General features: G+C 40.8%; 1 protein-coding gene across 2 annotated transcripts in view; it reads left to right on the forward strand.

The window, feature by feature from the left end:
• LOC108933729 (signal-induced proliferation-associated 1-like protein 2) overlaps positions 1-22,310 on the forward strand; it is a 110,229-nt gene extending 87,919 nt beyond the window's left edge. Inside the window, exons 14-21 of one of the 2 annotated variants that reach the window (XM_018750973.2) lie at positions 995-1,404; positions 3,235-3,459; positions 6,075-6,210; positions 9,771-9,990; positions 13,217-13,348; positions 19,697-19,799; positions 20,483-20,555; positions 21,015-22,310. In XM_018750973.2, the coding sequence (XP_018606489.2) occupies positions 995-1,404; positions 3,235-3,459; positions 6,075-6,210; positions 9,771-9,990; positions 13,217-13,348; positions 19,697-19,799; positions 20,483-20,555; positions 21,015-21,161 (1,446 nt within the window). In that variant the 3' untranslated portion in view covers positions 21,162-22,310. Of the gene's footprint in view, positions 1-994; positions 1,405-3,234; positions 3,460-4,406; positions 5,694-6,074; positions 6,211-9,770; positions 9,991-13,216; positions 13,349-19,696; positions 19,800-20,482; positions 20,556-21,014 lie in introns of those variants that run through there. The other variant, XM_018750974.2, reaches the window with a different exon arrangement.
• Positions 22,311-25,130: the final 2,820 nt, after the last annotated feature.

Raw genomic sequence — 25,130 nt, forward strand, 5'->3', positions numbered from 1 at the left:
TGTCTCGTTTCATTCTGAAATTAATTTTAAAGCCATTATTTCACCCTTTCTTAGTGTGTAGCTAATATGGAAAGGCAGTAACTGTCTAGCTTAATTTTCGCAGCTTTAGAGTGGTCCTAATTTTCACCCCGGGGGCTCAATTTGCCTTTAGAATGACCAAAAGATTTTTTTTTTTTTCCTTTTTTTACAATAATTTCTCATTCAAGAATGCTACAGCTATTAAATATACTGCCAAATGTAATAGTCTGGTGATGTATTAATCTTCTGTTGCTGTGCTGTATTCATCTTGCTCTGCAGTAGTACATTAAAGTTTTAAAGTAGCAGCTCATTCACTTTTTATAAAGCCATTTGGAATTGCCAAGTTCTTAGATATGCTGGGTATTCTTGTTTCAAGTGTTAAAAATTACATGTTCTAAAATAGCTGGATGGTACTGGAAAAGCATGTCTGCTCTAAATATACCATTCTCTTAATTACAATTCGAATGGGAGGCTGACTTTTCAGCTTGAATGAGTTTGTGTGACGTTACGTTGTGTGGGGTGGTCCCTCCACTTTGTAGTTTAGTTATCATGAATTGACATGTTTTATATGTCTGGTCAAATCTGGCCAGCTGTAGGAGATGAATGGGTGAGACTTTAACAGTGAGCAAAGAGTATCAAATGCCACATTCAGTTCAGGCAGGTACACGTACACACACACACACACACACACACACACACACACACACACACATTAGGTGGTCATCTATGTTGTATAATTGTCTTATAAATGATTATAATGCCACTCAATTTTGTACTAGAACACCAATAACAGAAAGCAATTTTGATCTCAACCCAAGAGTTAGTGGCTTTAAAAATCTCTAGTATATAATATGATTTGAATGAATTGTTTACAAGTCTACAGTCTTGAGAATAAAAAACTTAAGTAAAAAAACAAAAAACTTTATGGGGTCCTAGGGGTGGCCACTGAACATGTGTTGTCATTATTTGTCCCTAGACCGGCGATAAGGGCTGCCCCAGCCACTGTTCAAGCCACTCCAGCAGCAACACACTGTCCAGCAGTGCCTCCAGCAACAGTGACGACAAGCACTTCGGCTCGGGGGACTTAATGGACCCCGAGCTGTTGGGCCTTACTTATATCAAGGGCGCGTCAACTGACAGCGGCATTGACACTGCACCCTGTATGCCACCGGCACCGCCTCCACCGTGCGTGGCTGGTGCCCGTCTCACACTCCCAGGCCACAGCGAGCAGCTGCTCCAATGGACCGCTGGAGCATCTGAGGATGGGGGAACAGAGGAGGAGCAGGCTAAGCTGTACCTGGTGCAGGGTTATGTGCCAACTATTGGTGGAAACCGTGTCACTGAGGGAAGCATTGGGGACTTGAGTGAGATCTCTTCCCACTCCAGGTACATGTAAAAATAAAGCCATAAATTATTTTGCATGTGTATACTCTGTTAGATCTGTAGAGGCAGTCACGTTTAGTACTACATCTCAAGGAAAAAGCAGCCATAGCTGAGGCTGATATGTGGTCCAGGGATTAAAGCTGCTGCATCTAGACTCAAAGGTCACATATGTGAATCCCATCTCCTGCTGTAGTATCTTTGAGAAAGGTACTTACCTAAATTACTTCAGTAGAAAATTACCCATGTGTACATGGTTAAATCATTATAAGTAAATGGAGCATTGTAAGCAGCTGTGGAGAAAAGTATCAGTTAAATGAATAAATGTAAATGCATCCAAAAAGCCTGTAAATAGACAGAGCACTATAATTGGTCTGTGCCTGCAGAGCTAATAGAACCAGATTTACACTCCCAACAGGGTGCTCAACTACCATCATTTAGCCTCTTTGGCAAATCCCTCCAGCTCCTACATTGTGTAGTCCTGTTGGCAGGATTGGCCTTAGCAATTGTGGGCCTTAAATATAGGCCCCCCTTAGATTTAAGTTTATTTGATATTATGTATCATGAATATATGTTATATTAAAAACAAAAAATCCATATTTAGTAGTTTATTTTCTGACACAGAATGTGTTGAAACAAAATTATATTATTGTAAGAAGTCTTTCTTGCTCCCCACCCTCAGCCATTACTGTAGTGTGTTTGTTGTTTTTCAAAGCTGGAGGTAGAAATTGTAGTACGGAGCCCCCTGTGGGTGCAGGATCCCATTGGGTAAGATGGGTTCAGTTGGCCTGTTGCGTTGGCACGTGTATATCTCTTCATCATGTGTTCATGGGGCCTTGACCTCTGTGTTCCCCTTGAGCACTCTCACTTGTCAAGCTAGGTGCACCTGAGAATGTAGATTATGCATTGTCTAAATTCCATCATATGATCTTAGTTCTGCTGGATACAAATTCTTAGTAATATACTCCCCATCCAATAATCTGTAGGGTTATTATGGAAGGGTGCGCACATACCGTCTTGTCACTCCATAGTCAAGTAGTTGTTAGAATGAGACAGGATCCTCCAGCTCGGGGGGGGGGAGAGAGGCGATAGCCTCAGCCATGGGTGACAGCTATGCTTATTGTGACATCAGTACTGTTAGCATGCTGTTCTTCACCAAGGTGAACCTTGGCAAACTGACTCACGTGCCCCTGGGGGGGGGGGGGGGACCTTTTTCCAGTCTGAGTCACATGCATGATGTGTCAGCTCCTTTTGACTTTTTTTTTTTTTTTTTTTTCCCCCCCTCCTCGCTGTTGAAGGGCTTTAGACCACACCTTGGTTCTCAATGTCAATAGTGTGCGGCCCAAATCTTTGCCTTTTCTACAGGGCTGGTACTAGGATTTTAAGCACCTGTAGAGAAGAATTAATCTGGCACCACTTAAATTAATAAAGGTACACAGACAAATATACTCTGTGCATGTCTTGTGTGAGTAAAATGTACAGTATATGACCAATAATTTTTGTTTTACATACATTCAGATCATGAGGAGGGGTTTAAAAACAAGTTGCATTATAAATAAGTTCTTTTTTTGTAGTTATAACCTGTGTGACCATTATATAAGGGCTTAACACAATTTTTTTTAAACAATAACTTTGAAGGAACCAAATAGATAAATACATTGTGACAAACACATATATTGTCACCTTCTACGATTTGGGTGGTCACAGTTTATCCCAGTCATTAAAGATCTCACTCTGTTTAGTTTAGTTGACACTACCTAATCAGTATCTGGAAAGGTTGTGTTGCCATTGCAGTTTCCTGTTCCTGATCTGCTGTGTACTCTCTGGTCTGGACAGTGGGTCCCACCACTCAGGCAGCCCCGCTGCACGCAGCTCCAAGATCAGCACCTCCCTGGAGTCCTCCAAAGTCTACATCGTCTCCCAGGGTGCCATGCTGCCTGGCTCTAGTTCAGATGCACGTGCTTATGCCCGTCAGGCTCCGCCCAGCAGGTATCTGATTGGCTGGAAAAAGGCAGAAGAGAGCCCCCCACCAGAAGAGGCTGAGAGACTGATTGAGTGTGGGTGAGTCAGGATGTACCTACACTGTATCCACGACATCATCTACACAGCATAAGCATCTACACAACTTGTAAATGCTCTTTATTGGGGATCTCCTACTGTATTTATCACTTGGTTCTGCTGTGCAGTTTATATATTTCCTGTCATACATATGCCATAAGCCATTCAAAAGTCACACTATATTTTTAAATGTAATAATATTAATACTTAACAGAAAGCTGTGAAATATAAATATGTGGGTTTAAATGGGGATTTTCCATTAACCTACCAGACAAATCCCTATGATTACAGCAAATCATTCCATATTAGTGTATAGTTCAAGCACTTGTATAGCAAAAGTACATTCAGTCTGCCTTGCCATGAAGTCATGCATTTCAGCTTCCTGGACTGAGTCCTTATTGAAGCAGACAGTTACATTATAAATAAGCTCAGTAGAAACCCTGATATAATACACTTGGCACATGTCACTTCTCATTATTGATCAGATTTTGAAGCACAGTCCCAGCAGACAGCAGGGATCTTCCCGATTACAGTCTCACATGGCCAGTAGTGATGTCTTTGTCTCTGGATGCTTCAAAAAGCAAATTATATGTTCTTCCAGACTGTCAGAATGGCTTTGTGAAAGTGTATATTTAGACAGGTAAAAAGAAAAAGGCTTCCTAATCATGTTTACTGAATAAAGCAAAATAAATAAAGTTTAGTATCATACATAACAGGTGAAGTGGTCATTTTTTAAAAACAGTTTTCTAATGGTTTATCCACCCAATGGAGTGTTGATTTTCTTGTGTTTGTTCAATGCTTGTTCGCATAGCTGTGCTTCCCATTTATTTATTCCCAAAGAATCTGGAACCTAGTCAAGTTTTCCAAAAAATCCACTGTAAATATTTCCCAAAGAAGAGTCAAGAGCTATTTAACAGAGAAACTCCTATCTCACCTGTCTTTTATTTTAGTGGCACAGAAGGGCTATTGTACTTTCTAATGAAGGCACTGAAAGACAGATCCAGGTACAATGGCCCACCTTTACATACCTTACTGTTCTGCAACCCCACCCACCCACTCCCTCACTGTCAGTGCAGTGTACCATACCCATTTCCATGACACTGTGCAGTTGCTGCCTTGAAGTTTTCACCTTGCATTTCACTGAGTGCGAAGAGTTGAGAACTGACAGCATTCTGTTGCACATCACCCAAGTATGGCATGCCTGTATATTTCTAAACTTGCCTACTCCCTCAAATGCACTAATGTCATAATATTATCTGTTTTATGGCCCAATGAAAGCACAACCTGCTCAAGCCAACACTTTACCCCCACCCTCCTCACCACCCACTCATCTCTGTTGGCACTGACTTGGAGGATGTTCAGTGCTATGATTCAACTCTTGCCTAATGGCCTACTTTATCAGGCCTGAGAGGATAATAAAACTGCAGGAATTCTTTTCCCCAAGTGTACTTCTCTCTATCCTCCCTGCTGTTATCTTTCATCTGCTTCCCAGGTGCCTCTCTACCTATTGGTTACAATTTGCATCAGCATACCAGAATGTCTGAGGCACAGGGACACCTGCTTCACTGAAATGGAGGAGAGTCAGGATGATAGACCAGTCGTAGCTGGTCAAGTGCCACTGGAGATTATGTCCCCTCTCCCACCCTGTCACCCTCAATTTTGAATTTCACATCCAAGCATCCTGTCGGTTGAACTTGGCGTGAAACAGCCTGGAAAAGCCCAGTTGCTCTCTAAATAGTAGTTGGATAAGATTCAGAGGAGCGGTCACTGCAGTTTTTTTTTAGCCTGGTAAAGAAGCCCTTCTCACCTTGCACCAGAGTCCTGCGAAGAACACTGTCCGTCAAGTCTTAAATCTTTTGGGATTGTGAACTGAGGGGGAACACCAACTCCTTTGAGTATTGTGGTTTTTCTGCCCAGAAACTAGCACGATGAGCACTGGCAGCCTGATCCTCAGGACATTCTTTGCAATGAGCAGTGTGGGAAAGGGCCCCAGTGCTCCATGAATCTATGATGGCCAATTGCAATTAACGAAAGCAGCCGATTCACACCTGTGGGAACCAGCCTTTCCCCTCAGCCTGACCCATTGCAGTATTTATTTATTTTTATATATTTAAAAAAAAAAAAAAAAACACTATCCAGCAACAGTTGTTGCTAACAGTTCTCCACCTGCCCTGCTTAAAAATTTTATAGTTATAGTATATAATACCCATTCAGGTATTTATTACATTATATGAGTCGCGCAGATTTCAGACCGGGGACTGATCTGAAAATCTCTTTCCTGCAGTGTCTACGGACTTTATTCATATTATGTCCCTCTCTGCGTACTGTGCAGCCAGTTTTTCTGTGGAATTTTCATGTTGTAAAAATAAGTTTAGGACAGTAAATATTTAAGTATCTTCCCTGGAAACTGCAACCTCTGGAACAATAGTTTGAATGCCTTGCTTTATCCTTTTGCATGGAATGGTCCAAGAAAGACCTGCTATTGTTGCACACCTAAAGATATTATTATCCACATATTTTCTGCTTACCTCTGATGGCTCTTTCCAGTTATTACAGCAGACCAAGGTCCCCATGAATCTTTTGGCCTGTTATTGTTACCATCTTTGTCTCCTTTACAGGCAGCTTTATTCACCAGACGTTTCCTGCCAAATGGAGTCGACAGAGACGGACAGGTTTCCCAAGAGTCTGTGCAAGGAGGAGTTCTTAAAGATGATATTGCCCGACAGCCTCTCTGAAGAGGAAAGTCGGCGTAAGGTAAGTTGGACCCAAAGAAGGAATGATACAACTATGCTTCCGCTGCAATGTTCCAAATTGTTTGATACCACTTAGAAAACAGAATGGCCATTGTTTATTTGGTCATTTGTTAGTGATATCATGGCAGGTTCTTTTAAGTCTTCACCTACTTAAATATTAGCCTACATTTATTGTGGTTCCATCACAGAAGTATGACATCGTCCAGGGGAAGGAAAAGCAGAGGCCAAGTAAGGATGGGGGCTGTACAGCAATAAAGGAAAAATGGACAACTAGCATGAAGTTGGAGCTTAAGGTCTGTTTAGAAGTGCTTAGCAGAGCAGAGCCTCAAGTCTCATATTCTTGATCCATGAGGTTTATGACGTGATGCCATGTCCATCCAACCTCTACAGCTGGAAAAAAGTTTCTGTTTTATGTTCATTATTTCCAAAGAGAGGGATATTGAAGCACATCTTGAACACCTAATGATAACTGACAAACACAGATGAAGTATCCAGATGCATACAAGTAATTGCATTGTTACATTTTATAAGAATCCACTTTTTTATTGTTTAATTGGCCTATTTTTTTTATTAAACAAAAGTGCAGAATAATCCTGTTTAGCGATTAGGGGCCGTGTTTATTACATAGCTTCAAGGAAAACATATGTACTGAAATCCAATAAATAACCAAAATATTTAAAATTACTTTCCAAGGTGTACAACCTAAAAAAGTAAGGTAAGCATAAGTAAACTGAAACAATCCAGCATTGCTTTGCAAATTTTATCATTCTTAGTCCTGTTTTGATTGGAAAGTTGTGCAACAAATTTCCGAACTACAAGTTATGATTTTTGTACAGCTGAGGAATAATGCAAGGCTTACAGGATCATGTGGTTTCAAAGCAAAAATAAAATGTTTTCTATGAAGGCTTTTTGGCCGTTGTAGGAAGAAAAAAAACAGTCCCCAAGAAGGTTAGAACAACAGCTGAAGAGAACAAACATGCACTCATAGAATTTTCAGTTGCTGTTGGGGGACCAACGAACGGCACAGTACTGCAACTAACTGGACTGGACTGTGGAGATTTTAGGATTGCACACTTTTTTTAATTTAAAAAATTGATCTAACAGCGCAAAGCAACGTGAGTAACTATAATGAAAAATGCATTTAGGTGGAATGAGTCCTCAGAGAAGAACATTTGAATTGAGGATTTTAATTAATGAAGTCACTCAAGGAATCATTTCAGCCTTACATGCAATACATCCATCCATCCATCCATCCATTCATTCATCCAATTTTAATAACTGAAGGGTCATGGTGAACCAAAGCTTATCCCAGAAACATTAGCCACAAGGCTGAGGGGGGACACACCCTGGATGGCACACCAGTCCATCATAGGGTACACATACGATACATATGCATTGTTATTCAGACTAGTCAACTTATGATGATAAATTTGTGTTCTGTCATATGCCAAAGCATGCATAATAGTTCTTAAAATTTCACCATGTGTCCCACTTAGTGTTGGAAAAAGCTGCTCACTACTTGCTGTGGTCCTTGTCTTACAAGTCATCTTTTTTTAGGCTACATGTCCATGATAAGGTTGTCTCTTTCCGGTACATTAGCTTCTCAGAAAATATGTTCAAGGCCGCATAATCAAAATCGTAAACAGACTGCAGCTGATTTTATTTCCGTTCACATCAAACATGCCTGCTTTAGGCTGTGTGTTATGTAATGCTTATATTGCCATGTAAACATAATATCTTCTGTGTTTGAATGCTTTATAGTAGGCATAGTTGGGAAAATGTGTCCACAGCACACCCTGTAAAGCTGTAGACGGAATATGTCTAGGAAAAGGTCAAAAATGTATAAATGGTCTTTTAACTTCATGTTTATCCATTTTAACAAATTAGTCAAGATCAGAAGAAGATTTTAATTGCATAGTAAAAACACATTTCTTACTTGTTATGAGTGAGACCACAAATGTGCTATACACAGTTCTCTTTCTGTTATTAATTTATTCTAAAAAAAAGACAGAACCCTCAAATTATGGGGGCTGGTTGGTGTCTAAACTGACACACTCTTGCTTTTGCAGGCTAGAAGAGTTCTTGCAACAGCACTGACCTTGACATATCGGTAAAGAGGACTTCACGGTCTATGCCACAGATAGTCTTTCTACACCCCCAGAGCTGCATTAGAGCATAATACTTTAATGCAGGAGAATCATAATATGTACCTCACACCTCCCAAGGCCTATGACCAGAGCTTGTTTTTTCACATTGATCTGATAGATTAATGTTTTTGGCCCATTTTGTCTACAAATGGCCTTTTCCATTGGCACCACATCAAAATTGCATGGCAAATAGATCGGCTCTGACTATAGTCATTGGTTACAGATGCTGAAAAATAAAAAAGGAGGAAATGCTTCCCTCCTGCTGCTTTATCCACCACTTAAAGATTTGTGTTTGGTCTCTCATCTCGTTCAGTATAACAGCCCTCTGTTATTCACTAGCAATGAACATCTGTAATTTTCTGAACTCTGCTTGTTGTGCTTTCAGCTTTTGAAGGCAGCAGGATGTTCTGATTTTTGTTTACTCTCTACACCTTATGGTGTGACTGAAGTCATTTGGACAAGATTTAAAAATTTCACCTGGTGTGAAAGATATGCCAGTTATCGCGTGAATTTACATATTATATGGGTGACACTGTGGTGCAGCAAGTAGCGCTGGTGTCTAACAGTGTCTGGGTTGTGCGACTATATATAGGCTCAACTCCCTCTCATTCTATGTGAAATTGTTGTTCTCCTCCTTTTTTCATTTTTTTTTTTTTTTTTTTTAAATAAAGGTGGATTGGTAACTCAAAGTTGTCCAAAGTATGTATAAATGTGTTACATTTCTCTGGTATATACACGAGTGAATGACTGCAGGGAGTTTAGTATAGTGCATCTCATTATAAGTCACCTTAGATAAAGGTGCCTGCTAACTATATTATTATATACCATAAATGTATTATCAGGGGGGGTGCGGTGGCGCAGTGGCGCAGTGGGTTGGACCGCAGTCCTGCTGTCCGGTGGGTCTGGGGTTCGAGTCCCGCTTGGGGTACCTTGCGACGGACTGGCGTCCCGTCCTGGGTGTGTCCCCTTCCCCCTCAGGCCTTACGCCCTGTGTTGCCGGGTAGGCTCCGGTTCCCCGTGACCCCGTATGGGACAAGCGGTTCTGAAAATGTGTGTGTGTGTGTATTATCATACACCACTTCAGAGAAAGGCATCTGCTAAATGAATATGTGATATGTGAAACAGAAGTATGTCAACTGAACAAGTTGGTTATGTGCAGCAAAGCATTAATCTGTTCTGTTTAACGGAACTGAATTAACCACATTACTGAGTGGAGCCAGCAAGGCGACCAGCCCCGTCTCCAGTCTCTTTAGTCCTTTTCTGTGAATTACAGGTGAGAGATGGAGCTCTATTCTGTTCCTGTTTGCATCTGCCAGTGCTTCCTGTCACTTACCTGATGGATCTGTGAATGTCCTCCAATCTGCTAAAATGTGACACATGCCTGTTCTGTGTCCCTCTCCTCCATCCCACGCAGCTGTCGACCTCCAGCAGCCTGTCACCACGTCGTTCCCTGTATCGCACACTGTCAGATGAGAGCATTTGTGGGCAGCGGCGGGCATCATCATGTGCCAGCTCCCGTGGCTCTGCTCTGGACCAGGCCTTACCAAATGACATCCTCTTCAGCAGCACGCCACCCTTTTGTAGCACCCTGCCACCTCCACGCACCACTCTTGGCCACTCCTCCAACTTAAGGAGTAAGTGCTTCCAGTTCCAGCCATTCCCAATGACATCAAATCCACTTAATAAAAACAGCAAATAACTTTATTTATGTAGAACCTTTCATACAAAGAAGCGTGGACTTAGATACAAGAGTACAGCTCAGAATGTACTCTGAAAGGCATTTTATAATGTATTGTGGTGCAAATCTATTTAATCTCTTTATAACTAATAGTGGAATGAAATGCTGTTGTAATATGGTATTTCTTACCACTGTTATTGAATTGTATTATTGGTGGATTGGTTTTAATGGATGGTTTTTATTGAGAATAAATCAAAATGTTACTCAAAAGCTACCTCAAATGAAATATTTCAAGGTACAATAGTTACATACCTCCTGGGACTTCAGAAAGGGCTCTTGAAATCTTCATTCCTGACTATTATCTTAATATCTCAGGTCTCACTGCAGTTATCTAAAAGGAGGTAACGTGAGCCTTAAATGGCGATTCTTTGCACTTTCACCGCTTCTACTGCTTTGAAGTGCACGCATTGTGCTCAATGAAAAGAAAGTGTCATTAGAATATTTCCTAGAATGATAGGATGTATTCAAAAACAGTTGGCATTAGCCTTACCTGATATTATGCTGTTTGCCCTCCCATGCCTGACTTAAGTCTCTTTAAAAATGTTGCGGGTAACTATGCTGATACCCTAAAAATATACTGAATAGTATGTAAGAGAAAATGCTTCAGCAAAACATTCACTGGCACTCAAATGTCCTCCTCAGTGCTTTTGAGAAGATCTAGCCTGTCAGCCTGTCACTTGTTCTGTGGCAGCCTTTGAGTAGAATAGTAAACACTGGCCTGTCATAGGGAGTTAGTATAGCCAGCTGTTGCGTGTGAAGTGAAAAGTGAACGTATGTAAAAGGGGGCAGTATGCAGTGGAGGAGAGGGAAACAAAAGTTCGTATTCACACTGAAGCTCATGGGTGGTAGTGGTAGATGTTTCTCATTGATTTCCTTGGGAGGCCCCTTTTGTTCATTGACATCAGTGAGGACCAGCTCTGGCTAAAAGGCTCATGTTGTCTTACACACAGCCAGCCATTGTCCCTCAAGATTTCCATGCAGTTTCTTATTTCTCCATAATGGGGGGAAAAATTGGCTTGTTGTGCCTTTTCTTCTGCTGCACACAGGGACACATTCTATACCGGGGTGAGCAACCCTGTTTTTCCAATAAACACATTTTTTTCCCCAAACTCCAGTAATATTCAGAGTGAAATGCATACACAATGCCTGAACTTTGCAAAAAAAAAACTAAATTTATTTCAGTGAGAGATTTGGCATTGACTTTCTCTCACCTTGTCAAGAAACTTCTGCTTGAAATTTGAGCATAATTCAGCTTCAAGATTCATGTCATCAAAGTGAGATGAGTTCAAAAATTTTCAGGAATAATATATATAAATAAAATAGTTTGTTTTCCCTAAATGGAGTCAACAACACATTTTTTAAAAAAAAAAAAAAAAATTATTTTATTTTATTAAATTGCTACTTATATGCATTGGACAGTAGGTTTCCACCCTGCTGGTCTGTACCCTCTCCCCAAAGTCCCATGTGATTGATTACGTATCCCTCCACAGACCCCTCCCCACCACCCCATTGCTACTTCGAGTGATTCTTTGCCTCCTCTGCAGTGATATTATTTCTCTGTCCCTATGTTATGCCTGTTGGTAGAGTTTAACAACCCCCCAGCTGCTTTAAGGCATCTTTGCAGTGCATCTGTCCTAAAATTTGTGAATCTTCTTTGCAAACCAGAGCGTTAGTCAGCATACCAAAAACATATCAGCACACTGTGTTTATTTCTTCCTGTTTCCTCCTGTTCTGGTAATGCAGGCAACATTCACATTCTCAAGATTTTATGGACTGTGGGAGGTGGGACTTATCTCAGAGCTTGAGAATGATTCATTCTTTATCCATGCCATTCACATTTTGTGGAGGGGTATTGGAATCAGCCCAGAGTCAGCAGTGAAATGAGGTTTGAGTACAGCTGTGCGACTGCAGAGTGTCCTTCAACAACTGGCTCTGGTCAAGCATTAATTATCTACCCACTGGCTACAGGCTGACATTTGCTGTAAGGATTTTCATTCTTCAATTTTGTGTCGCATGGAAGACTTTGACCTCATTAAAAGCTGAAGACACTTTGGCAGAGGGTTAAATATAAATTATAATGAATCACTTTTCACTTCAAACGCTATTCTTCCCATTGCTGCATGTTTTTACTGTCTTTTTCAATCAGTACACTGCAGGGTAGATTTTATAATAAAGTAAACTTGGGCGATTATCTTGAGGGACCATGCTTTGGGAGCACCAACTTTGCTACTAAAATCAAAAAAATGAAATTGTAATCTTGGAAAAAAGTCAAGTCAAACCTTCATTACTAAAGAAAACCAGTTTTATCAATAAACTGAAGATCAACAGCTTTATATATTATGTAAACATTATCTTGTCTGAAATTTCACAGCTTTGCACATTTCCCATTGATGCAGAATGTTCTGTGTTCTAAAGAGATTATTTTTTCTTTACAAACTTCAATCTTGAAAATAAGCTTAGTTTTGATCACATTTGTACTTCGTGAATATATAATCTTCAGAAATGATTGCGTAAAACTAAGTTATTTATAAATTCAGTTTTCTCTTCATGATTCTGTGTGTTTGTATCACTAGAAAAGTAACACTTTGTCGTTCATATTTATATTTGTAAGTTTATTAATTTTGAGATGGAAGTCTAAACAGTGCTGGACTGATTCTTGTCTAAGGGCACCGAAAACCCAAGCACCTGTCTAGAACCCTCAAGAGTTATTTTCTTAGAAATACCCATCAACCCTGAGAAATGGCTGTTACTCTTTGAGCTTGACAACATTATTTACTTAGTTGATGGTTATTGGCCTGGTGTCTAATCCAGACTGACATCTTTGTATGGCTCAAATCTCTAGTATTGTTGTATGATCGATAATCTTTTTTCAATTCTCTGTAAAACCCAAAGAAATTGGAGGTTATGTATATGGCAACATTGTATTCAGCTGTTAAGTTATATGTTGACACAAGAAAGCACTTGGGTTTTACTGTAGTATGCTTATGGTGTATATGTCATTGAAGTACTGCTGCTGCTGATATGTAAAAGTACTCACACAGGAAGTGACAAGTGGGTAAGCCCTCTGATATGTCATCTCTCATCTGAATGTTTGACCTCCCCCTGCCCCCAACGTTTTACAGATGAATTCTGGTTTTCTGACGGCTCCTTGGCGGAAAGGTCAAAATTCGCTGACCCGGGCCTGATGCCTCTGCCAGACCCAGCCTCCGGCCTGGACTGGTCCCACCTTGTTGATGCGGCCCGTGCCTTTGAAGGTACAAATTAGAATCAAGATGCTTTACTGCTCGTCACAAAGCTCACTGCTGCATTACAGGTGAAATGAATAAGTAGAACAGAAGGACTGCCAAGTATGGTCTATTAAGCATTTAGTTCATTTGTTTAGCTGACACTTTTCTGATAGCAGTTTACATGGTTAGGTTTGTTAAAGTGGTTTACCCATTTTTACAATGGGGCGATATTTGCTGGAGCAATTCATCTCAAGTGCCTTCAGGAGGTAGAATTTGAACCTGTGTCCTTAGAGTGCAAGGTGGCATCTCTAGTTACTACTCTACTTGCTGTTCCTTCTGCATATCAATATAGTTCAGCAGAAATCAATATTAAATTATGTCAAGAGTCACTTTATTGTCATTTCAACCATATACAGCTGCTACAGAATATAGTGAAACGAAGCAACGTCTCTCCAGGACCATGGTGCTACATAAAACAACACAAAGCTACCTACACAGGACTACATAAAGTGCACGTCTGCAAGACTTGTACCTTATGTACATTACTGTACAGTACATTACTGCATTGTTTCGCACCTTTCTGGATTGACCCCCCCACTGTAACACACAAGATGCCGGGGACTGCAGGTGCGTGCTTGCGTGTCCTTTATTTTCACTTGACACAAACAGTGGATCAGGTCACGGGGAAGGGGGTGGAGGAAAGGGGGGAACCGGGAAGTGGTACAACGAGACGGGGTCTTGAAGCGGGGTCGGGGTCGGGCGAGGTCGTTTGTGTCTCGTGCTCCGGGTGCGGTGCGTGCGCCTGGCTTTCGTCTCTCTCCTTCTCCGTCTCTGCCTCTCACTGTCAGGCACGGGGTTTGAAATAGCAGTTATTAGCCCCAGGTGTGGCAGATCCTTTCCTCACCCCCCCCCCCCCCACCCCTCTCTGTCCACCCGGGCATGCCACACCTACTTATTCTCATTACTGTTTTTTTTACCACAGACATATTTGTGTCCTTTTAAATGTAATTGTTGGATGTAGGTGATCAACAAAGACAATTAGAATAACCCGAGATTCAGCAGTCCACAACGTGCATGTCTGATTTTGAACGCAAGTCTTTATTGTGTTATGATGGTCATTTCCTGAACCATATTAAGCTATATCCATTCTTGTGGTGTTAATTAGAAAAGAGCACATTTTCAACAAAAGGAAGCAAAGTCATTTTCACACTTTAGCACTGCAAGGAACCACTCAGGAAAATGGCTCTATTCACTGCTTTCCGCAATTAAGCACTTGCCTGCGAGATTTAGACAATTAAAGCCTTTCTTTTCCCTCCAAAACATTTGCTTTCTACAATGCGGGTCCTCATGACCCAGTGCTAAATGCAGAGCTTTATAAAAGCTTTTTTGTATACTCAGTGGCTACTGTATAATTTGCAAAACTAGTTTATCATTTTGAGTGCCGTGATCGCTGCTAATTTGTGGTTAGGAGAATTTTCTGTCAAATAATGCTGTTTATGAATATATTTCAAGAGAACAAACACACTGAAATTTAAATGAGTATGACATGCATATGAATATGAACACACAATATATTCACAGCTACATAAACTGTAGCGTTCAGGGGAGCAGGAAGGCAAGTGTCGCAGGAGCAATATTGATATTGACTAGTAAGGAAATCCCGGGCTCGTCTTGTTCTGGTGTGTGGGTGTGGGTGTGGGTGTGGGTGTGGGTGTTTTTCTCTCCCCCAATTAAGTTCCTAACCATATAAATACAGACAAATACATCTGCCTACCTTGACTGACATTTCATCTGCAGAGTTTTACATGTTGTTGTTCAGCCTGTTAGAGAAGCAGAAATGGCAGTACACATCCTGCATTTTAAGCATTACTTTTTAGTACAGCACGATAGTCACGGGTTTTCATAGCCACGTGAGAACCTGCTGCCCTCCTGGAAGTGCCCAGGGCCTGTTGTTCAACACCGCCTGCCTTGGACCTGCATTTGACTGTAGAGGAAGCGATATAACACGTAGCCAATCTATTGCTGCGATGATTGCTGTTAGCAAGGCAGGTGATCAGGTATGTACTGGATACGTACTACGGTACAGCTGAGATCAACCAGTGTGTTGTTCGTGCGCCAGCAAGCACTAGGGGCAAGGACAAACGGTGAAAATGCTGCCATATCGAATGCCTTTTACACTGGTCTAGTGCTTAAATTCTGAGTGTAAGGTACCCTTGTAAGCATTTAAGGAGTGTATGAACCTAACACTGTCAGTTGCCTTGATCAAAGGAATCAGCAAAATAAAGAATAGTAATAAGGCAGGTCTAATTCACCTTGAAAGTTAATAGCTTTTTGTCAGCAGTATTCGCATTTTTTACTGGTAATTGCCAGGAAGTAGTTGCATTTGCAAACGTGAGTGCTCAGTATATTTTGTCTGGGGACGCTGAAAAATGAGGACTGTGGTATAGATATGAGATAAGTGCCGAGTGCAGGTCGTGTAGGCGCAGTGGATATAAAATGTAATAGAACTACAAATACATGAAGAGGAAAAATGTTTGTTTCTTTGAAAATTCAAAATGAGCATATCACAAAGACCCACTATATTTAGTATGGGGGAGGAATTTGTTTCCGGATGAAAAATGTCATCTAATATTAAAATTCCAAAACTTTTTCACGCGTCAGCAATAACACACACACACACACACATTTTCAGAACCGCTTGTCCCATACGGGGTCGCGGGGAACCGGAGCCTACCCGGCAACACAGGGCGTAGGGCCGGAGGGGGAGGGGACACACCCAGGACGGGACGCCAGTCTGCCACAAGGCACCCCAAGCGGGACTCGAACCCCAGACCCACCGGAGAGCAGGACTGTGGGCCAACCCACTGCGCCACTGCACCCCCCTCAGCAATAATATCAGAATGTTTTATATCATTGTCTTTCTTTTACACTAGAAAGCTTGCAGACACATTCTTTTTTGTTTGTCACTAGTATATGGTTGCCCTCTGCATTGCTCTGGTTTTTAAACAGAGAATATAGTGTTCATTATCAAATCCAGTCTTAAACTTACCAATCTTTCATTGATTTTTATCAATTTATATATTTAATATGTAGTTTATATTTTGCATTCTGAAATGAAAATGCTATCTGGATTTAGATGATTGCTTGAGCAGGCAGTAACTAAAGAGATGCAGTTGTACACAGTGACAAGTATTGTGAATATGGGCAACTGCCCTCTTGTTCCTCTTTTTGTTCTTTCGAATCCTGGACCAGCCCCATTGCATCTGTGGTCCATCCATGAAAATTGCATTAGTGAGTTAGATTAGACTTGAGCCTTTTTGTTTTTGTGGATGCTGGGATTTTGTTAATTTTCTTTTCAAAATTATGCAGATCCCTTCATATCTGAGGGCAACATATGAGCATTAAATGCGTAACAGTTCTGTTCTTCAAGCAGTGAGGCAAGTCTTGAGGGCTTAGGTGCCTTTTACTGTTTTTAAAAAAGAAGAGGCAGCATGATATTGGGGGTTTCACACAGACAAAAGAACTTAGGGAGTCTGGGTAAGGCAAGGGGATTATTCTTGCCTGGAAGCTACACATCTGATTTAAATCAGTTCAGTAAAACGTATACTATTAATGAAATCTGACCTTGAAATTAATTACCAGTACCATTCAGACAAAATCATCTGCTAAAAGTAACTTCTCAATAATTTCTTTATTTATTTTCTAATTATCGATGTGTGTATTAAGCCTTTGTTTTGAACTTGTTTTTGGGATGTTTTCTTCTAAATTGTTTTTGTGAGATAAGATACTTTTTTGTCATTGTATGCAATACAATGAAATTTTGTGTGGCAGCCCTCGGAACAGCAGCAGCAGAAAGAACACTTAAATAAATAAGAATTAGATTAAAACTTCACCCTTAGTCCTTAGCGGCCTTGGGAGGGCCATGGATGTGGGGGAATAATGGAGGCAGCAGCTGGCTTTTCTGATCAGTTTTCTCTTGTTGGGCAAGTAGGGTGTGATGGAGGCCACAGCTCTGGGAAAGCAGTTGTTCTTCAGTCTCCTGGTGCAGGATTTTATTGCCCTGAACCATTTGCCAGACAGCAGCAGTTCAAACGGAGTGACCAGGGTGTGTGGTGTCCTTGATGATACTGCCAGCTTTCTTCCTCAGTCGGCTAGCATAGGTAGTATCCAGGTTGGGGAGTTCCATCCCGACAATGCACTGGGCCGCCTTCACAGATGCCTCACAGGTCAGATTACTAGGTCTGTGCAATCAGTCTGTAAACTCATAGAGCCGTTCTGCACGGAAGGAGTGTGTTTCTCCCATCCTTGGTCGCTGCAGGGTTTGCAGTTTTTTTTTTTTGGCTTTGCTTAGTGTAAGTTATTTAACACTGTCATGAAATAGTTTTAATTAGATGGTAAGTCATCTTACCTGGCATTGCCTGGTATCAGTCTAATTAATATGTAACATTTAAATTCTACAGGATTCTCTTTCTAAGGGTCAGATGTGCACCCTTCTCTTAATACTATGGCTACAAATTAAAAACTTGGCTTTTCATTTGTATGTACAGTATTTGGTTATTGCCTCATTAATTAGAAGGGGTGTGCAGTGGTGCAGTGGGTTTCACCAGGTCCTGCTCTCCAGTGGGTCTGGGGTTCAAGTCCCGCTTGGGGTGCCTTGCGATGGACTGGCGTCCCATCCTGGGTGTGTCCCCTCTCCCTCCAGCCTTATGCCCTGTGTTGCCAGCTTAGGCTCCGGCTCCCTGTGACCCTGTATGGGACAAGTGGTTTCAGACAGTGTGTGTGTGTGTGTGTGTGTGTGTGTGTGTGTGTGTGTGAGATTAATTAGATGTGTATTTCTAAATGAGTTCTAATCAGGATATTGTATTATTAGCTCATGCCAGGTACCCCAGCATTAAGCCACACATTTCATCTTCCAGCCTGGATCTATGAGCACCCATAGTGCAAATGATACTGTTATCCTGTGATATTGGAATCATTGACTATATCCAGTTTAATAATGTAAATGCTAAGTGAATATGGATTATTTTTGCAATGTATGAAATGTTAGATATTACCTGTGTAGAAATAACTTCTAACGTGTTTTTTGATTTACGGGGGGTTGAATACTTCTGAAAATGTACAATATGCCATTCATATCCAGATCTCTGATGTGTAGAGTCCCCGGCTTCCTATTTTATAATACATTTTAGAATTAGTTTTAAAGTATTCTTCCATACATTTTCCTTTAAATCTAGAGGTATCAGTGGAACTTATTGTGTGTTTCAGTGGAGAAAAGGCCAACTCATGCATAAGAATAGAGTTAACTGTAACATAAATATGCACTCCCTCCTCTCAAGAGATATTGCTCTAGTAGGTCTGGGGATGGATCTGGACACAGGTGCTTTCCGTAGTCTCATTGAGCACCTAGGTGACCATGCAGTGTTGCATATTGAATTTCAAGGCTTTAAAAAGTAAAATCCAACATTTTTTGTTTTCATGCATGAAGCCTTTGGTTGGATGGTGAAGCTGAGTAGTTTTTCTGCACATTGCAACAAAATCACAATGCTGACATCTCAGACTTTATCGGAACCCTTTTGTGATGAGAGGCCCATAGGTCCACCCTCCCCCCATCTGACCCTTGGGCATGTTTGCCTTCATAAAAATGGATTATTATGGTAAAAGCAAGGCTGTTACTGATGCTCCTCTCTGTCAGTGGATTAGCACTTCAGTTCTTTTTTGGGTGGCTTAGCCCCATACTTCCTTGAGAAGGATAGTTTAGCAGTTATTTTTGTTGGAACATTTGAAGATGCCCTTTTAGCCCATCCTCCATGCTGCTGGCAGAGAGCTGTGAAGCGATTTGCTGTCTATTGGTAGAAATTGGACAAGTCACTATCTACCAAGTGCCGAGCTGCTCTCGGTTAAAGCGCCAGCTCTTGATTCTAAAACCAATATAATCCAATCCCTGAATACTGATCTCTCATAACAAGAGTGCAGTTTCTTTCCAAAATCTGTGCTCTCTGAATTGGGCAGGCCTTGTGAATCCTGCTGTCTTGAGGGGCTTCTTACATTCTGCTCTCTGGGTCGCTCTTGAAATCTTATAGCTCCTAATCTCTAAGGTGGTGCTGAAGGACATGCCTTTTGACCCTGTAGATCCTGATGTCTAGAGAGGCATTTGGGAGTGAGGTGCTTGTTGGAATGTCTGAAGATGCCCCCTCCCCCTTTGTCTATCCTTGTGTGCAAAGAGCTTTGAAATGATTTGCTGTCTTTTTATTTATTTACCACTTTTGGAAATGTCATTCACACTAACAAGTACCAGCAAGCAGAAGTGCAGTTGGCGTGAAAAATGGAAGCCATCCCTGTATGTTGCATTAACTGGAGCATGTTGCCTCCCTCCAGACCAGCGTGTAGCCTCCTTCTGCTCACTGACGGACATGGAGCAGCCTCAAGGCCTGGATATTTCCCAGGAGCTAAGCAGACAGGGCACCACCCTGGAGCAGGGGTAGGCAGGACTCTGATCAGTGTATCAATAAAGCTTAAAATGTACACAAATCAATTTTTGTCTAAACCCTTTATGTATCTTACACAAAATAGTTTTGGTGGTGTAGAGTGGATATCAGACATTTATACTGTACATCGTTACCAAAACTTCAGTTTTTGTTGATTAAAGGTTGAAATTAAAATAAATCATATAAAATCATTTTTCACCTTTAGTAATCAAGAATATTTAAGCAATCTCAAGTAAGAAATGGCTTACAGGAAAAAGAATGTCCTAGAATGGCCCAGTGTTGCAGGAAATCTGTGGACTGACCTAAAGAAGGCTGTGCAGAGGAGATCCTCCTGCATTTTCCCTCAGCTTGACTTGTTCCACAAAAAGTGGGAACAAATGGCAGAATCTGGTTGTGCTAAGATGATGGTCACCCACCCATGTAGACTTACTGTTGTCAAAGCAAAAAGATTTTTTTTTTTGATAATTTTTCCTAAAAATTATCCATCTTTTACACTCACATATTGTTTTTCACAAGATCTTCAAAAGTAAGAAATGATCTGACATGGTTGGTTTTGATTTTGGCCTTTATCCACAAAAAGCAGAAATTATGATGATGGTATATAGATTTTTCATGTCTGTTGTCTAATTCAGTGTTGGTGAATTAGTCTCGCAATTGTCTTTCCATCTCTGAATAGAGAGGGCAGTCTCACTGGCAAAGTGAATCAGCTGGAGGTGATTCTGAGACAGCTGCAATATGACCTGCGTAAAGTGAGTGCTTAAATAATTTAAAAATGGCAGTTTTTGTCCTGAGTTCCTTGTATTCAGAGTAATACACAATTTCATATGCACCCTTTTTTTCAGTGCAGAAATAGCCATACATTTTCTTTAATTTGTGAAACGGTCAGTAGTAAGCAACTTTGCTCACGAAGGTGAAGGTGAAAATTTTTCTCCAAGCAGAAAGTCCTGCAAGGCTATGCTTTTTTTTTTCTTTTTATTTAAAAAAAAAAAGAAAAAAAAAAAAAGGCCTATTTTTCTACTCAACTGAATTTGTCCTGGATGAATGCCATAAAACCAGCGGTAATATTAAAATGAGCATGATTATTACTGGATTTGATCATATCCTTCATCAGAGTAATTTAAGTATGGAGATTAGAATGGAAGGTGGATGGAATGAAAGTGTGTTTCTTTGTTGTGGTGTCTTTGCGCACGTGTTCCTCGTTTATATAGGAGAAGGAGGACAAGGCCCTGCTGCAGGTCCAGGTTCAACACCTGAGGCAGGATAACCTCCGTCTGCACGAGGAGAGCCAGACAGCTGCTGCTCAGCTGAGGAAGTTTACAGAGTGGTTCTTCCATTCCGTGGACAAGAAACCTTGACGCCTGCCCACCATGCTGTCAGTGGGAAGCCCTGGGCGTGGAGCTGCCTTCATCATTGGTACATTGTACATGTAGACTTCTTCCCCTGCACCATTTGCCAATCCATCGTCCGTGCTTCACAGGGTGGCACAGCTACGGAGAGATTTGAGGACTGCCGTCTGGAACAGGGTGTCGGGAATGTACTGGACTTCTGTGTGGTTGTAGGTTGTGCTCTGCATCCGGGAGAAATCCAGACGCATATTAATAGTTATGAAAATGAATGTAAACCAGTGAAGACATTTGTTTTTCCTCTGAAAAGAGCAAGTAACAAGGTCACCATTGAAGAAGTTGGAAAGACTGAGAAACTTCAAACTCAACTGGTTGGTTTGTTCAAACCTTTCTCACTTGAGATATAGAACACATAGGTGCTCTTTCCCTGTGTTCGTTCACGTGTGTGTGTGTGCGCGCGCGGTGTGTCTGTGTATATACAGCCATTGTAAGTAGTTTGTAAGTATTCCACTGTTACAGTATAATAGCAATAATACGACTGTGTTTAAAATTTAGCACTAACATGATGTACATCATTAAGACGAGGTATGTATTTATTGTGCAGGAGTAGGTTGTGCCTGATATGATTTTTTTCCCCTTCTCCTTTTGTTTGCTTCCTTTAAAAAATGTGTTTGCCTCACACTCTCACAATCAAGTTCAAATTGACAGGCACAGCAAAAATTTGTGTTTTTATACAGTAGAATTTCTGTATCTGAGCTTGCTACTTTGCTACTATAAAACTACTTTAAAACTACCAAAATTGATTTTATTACAAAACCAATGAGGAAGTGTCATAATTAACTGTGATTTATGTGTATGTAACCAGATATTGTTTATTTTGAAGGCCCCATTCATTTTTTCCCTGCACTAAAAGTGGAATAGCTCTGTCTATCCTGTTGTGTGTGTGTGTGTGTGTGTGTGTGTGTGTGTGTGTGTGCGCCTGCACATACGTGCACAGGTGTGTGGGTCTGCGTGTTTAGCTTACAAAGGAGATTATATATAATATATGTACAAATAAATGATTATTTCTGGAAAGTCCCAACATTTGGATGCTGCTAGATTCCTGTTCATTTGTTTGTATGCTTTTACAAATGTTCTTAAACCCAGTCAAGATGAGAAGTACATCAGCTTTTTGAAATAAATGTAGGTTGTAAAAATTGTTCCCTGCAGTACATGAGTCTTGATTTCTCAGTGTAATTTCACCATTCATAAGTCAGTTGTGGGGACATTATTTTACTAAAAGGACATAAATGATCATGTAAGTTTTGTACTCTACATCCATGTCATTTAAAAGCTTGGCTTTTTTAAGGTTTTTACTGGTGCTTGTCACAGGTGTGAGTCCCCACTTAACATTTACTAACTTATTCAAGATTAATTGAATAGTAAGCTCTTAGGTGTTTAGGGTGGTATCATATATTATATAGTCATAAATGTCTTATTTGTCCTGAAGCGCACAATATAGACAAGGTTTAGAAAATTGCACTGCATTTTACTTGCTATTTGTTTCATTACTTTCTCATCATTCAATTATGCCACATATCGTTAATCAGTCCAGACCTATATTTAAAATAGAAAAAAAAAAATTAAGCGCTGAGTGCAGGATCTTGTTATTAATTATGTTGTAATGTGTTACAGTACTTGCGATATTTCACACTGAGGGTAATATTGGATTGAATCTGGGATGGGCTTGGAACAATCCATAATTTTTCCTCTGAACAAAGAAAGTGGGGGAAAAAAATGTCTTAATCTTTTTTGGGAAGTGAATTTTACATGCAGCACTTGTGCATAGTTAGCTGGACACCTTTACTGGACCGATCCATACCATTTACCACAGAAACAGTTGACTATTACACAGAGTAGTAACTCGAAAAAAGTTCAACCCCAACCAAGTTTTAAGTAAAACTCAATTGGCAAATGTTCCCGTCCACATATGGCAGCAAGCTGGATGGGCAAAAACAATCTTTGTTTGACTTAGAAACTGCATTACAATAAACAGAGTTGCAATTTGGACAATTAGTAATAAGTGGGGAAAATGAGGCAAAAAAAAAAGAATGCATAATACAGAATGTTTTGCATGTATTTTCAGTAACTGGTTAGGGTGATTGGTCAGGCACAGAGACATCGGACCATTTGAAGATGTATATCATCTGAAAATGCCAGTAGCGTTCACCCTTTTTTCCATCTAGACCTAGCTGAGAACATATGGAGTTCCTCACCACGAGCTGGGAAAACAAAAGGCTGCTATTCCACATGTGTGTCTTATGGAGGGAATTTCTTCTATTGTGTACAACATTTCCACCCCCTAGCAACTGAGGTGAACTTTAGAGATCAGTTTAGTACTTTGATGCAGTTTTATTGTTGTTGTTATTTTGTTTGTTTACTTTGAAGAAAGTGAATTCCCACTGTAAGCATTCTTCTTTCCATCAATGTGCTATTCTGATAACTATAAGTATGAAGCTGTTGGACTTCAGGAATGAATTTTGAGTGTAAATCCTTAACCACTTAATGTTTTCAGCCTTAGTTTGAAAACCCCAGTGATCATGACGTTGAAAAGAACATCAACATATTTACAGGGACTCTAGAAGTCATACAACTGCATTTGGACTTAGATGTACCTGTGCTGGTTAGTGTTTGTTTAGTCTAAATGCTTAAATTTTCTTTCTGCAGTTCTGCAAATTTAAAAAGTTTGAGCAGAAATGGTGCTCTCACAATCTCAAGCTGTTTCTCATCTTTTATGTCGAGGATCAGTAGATGCAGCTTTCCGATTAGTGCAGACCCTCGTGTTTTGATGCGTATAAACATGTCGGTGTGTGGCCCCTGAAAGGAAGCAGAGATGTTCTACCAAATGCACTCCAGACTCTCCAGCCAGTTAATCTTATTTGATTCAGTGTAGAACATTTTTACAAACGTTTTTCAGAAAGCACTGGAACTGATTTTCCAGAAGCAATCAAAAACATGAGAAACAATTAGCCACTATAAAACCGAAAACTGCTCTAGGGTTGTTGCATTGCATGGGATATACTGTGACACATTAAGAGTGACATTCACACACACACACACACATACACACATACACACACATATATAGATACAGCTGTGTGACTTCAGCCTTTTGCACCAGCCTGTAGGATGGAAATGGAGAGGGCTGTTGACATTGTCCATCTAAGACTATCCCTTCGTTTTCAAATGGCTTTTTGCTGAACTGTGTCGCTTCCTTTTCCAATGGCATAAATTTGTGCTGTTGGTATAAATGATACATTTGTGGCAATAAATAAATGCAGTTAAATAGTTACCTCTGAAAGATCACCTGAACAAAGCAGTCATATATATAACTCCTGGGAAATATTACTGTACATATTTATGTAAATTTGAAAATGCCAACACACACACACACACGCAAAGACAGAAATAGACACAGTAGCTCTCGCTGGAACAGTTTGCCAAGCTATTATTGTAAAATCTCTCGGTTTAGTCCGGGTGGGTGAGAGTCATTGTCCATGAAGGATAGGAGTTTGCTTACAGTCCTTCTCAGTTGAACTTGCTCCTCCCTTGCTTGCAGTACTGAGCTAACCTTCTTGATTAGTGGTCCTCAAACCCACTGATCCACTCCACTATCCAGCAGCCACAGTCATCGCAGTTAACATCTTGTCAGTGTTTTGCAGGTGTTTCTCCTCCCCTCCGTAAATGCAGCTTCTTTCCGAAGGCTAGCGGTGAAGACGGGATGAGGGGGTTAAAGAGAGGAGCGGTGGAGAGAACAGCCATGCCCGGCTAAACAAGCCAGCTGTCAATGGGCTGGAGGGGGGTTGATAGAGTGTACAGCCGGGGGTCTGTGGCATGAGACACCTGTGTGTGATGAATGTCTTCCGCCGTGGCTCCGTCTCAGCACCCATGCAAAACATGGTGCCTGCTGATTCAGCAAGCCCACCCGTCCCCATAGCCCTC

Source organism: Scleropages formosus, chromosome 16, assembly GCF_900964775.1.
Source record: "Scleropages formosus chromosome 16, fSclFor1.1, whole genome shotgun sequence".
Lineage (NCBI taxonomy): Eukaryota > Metazoa > Chordata > Actinopteri > Osteoglossiformes > Osteoglossidae > Scleropages > Scleropages formosus.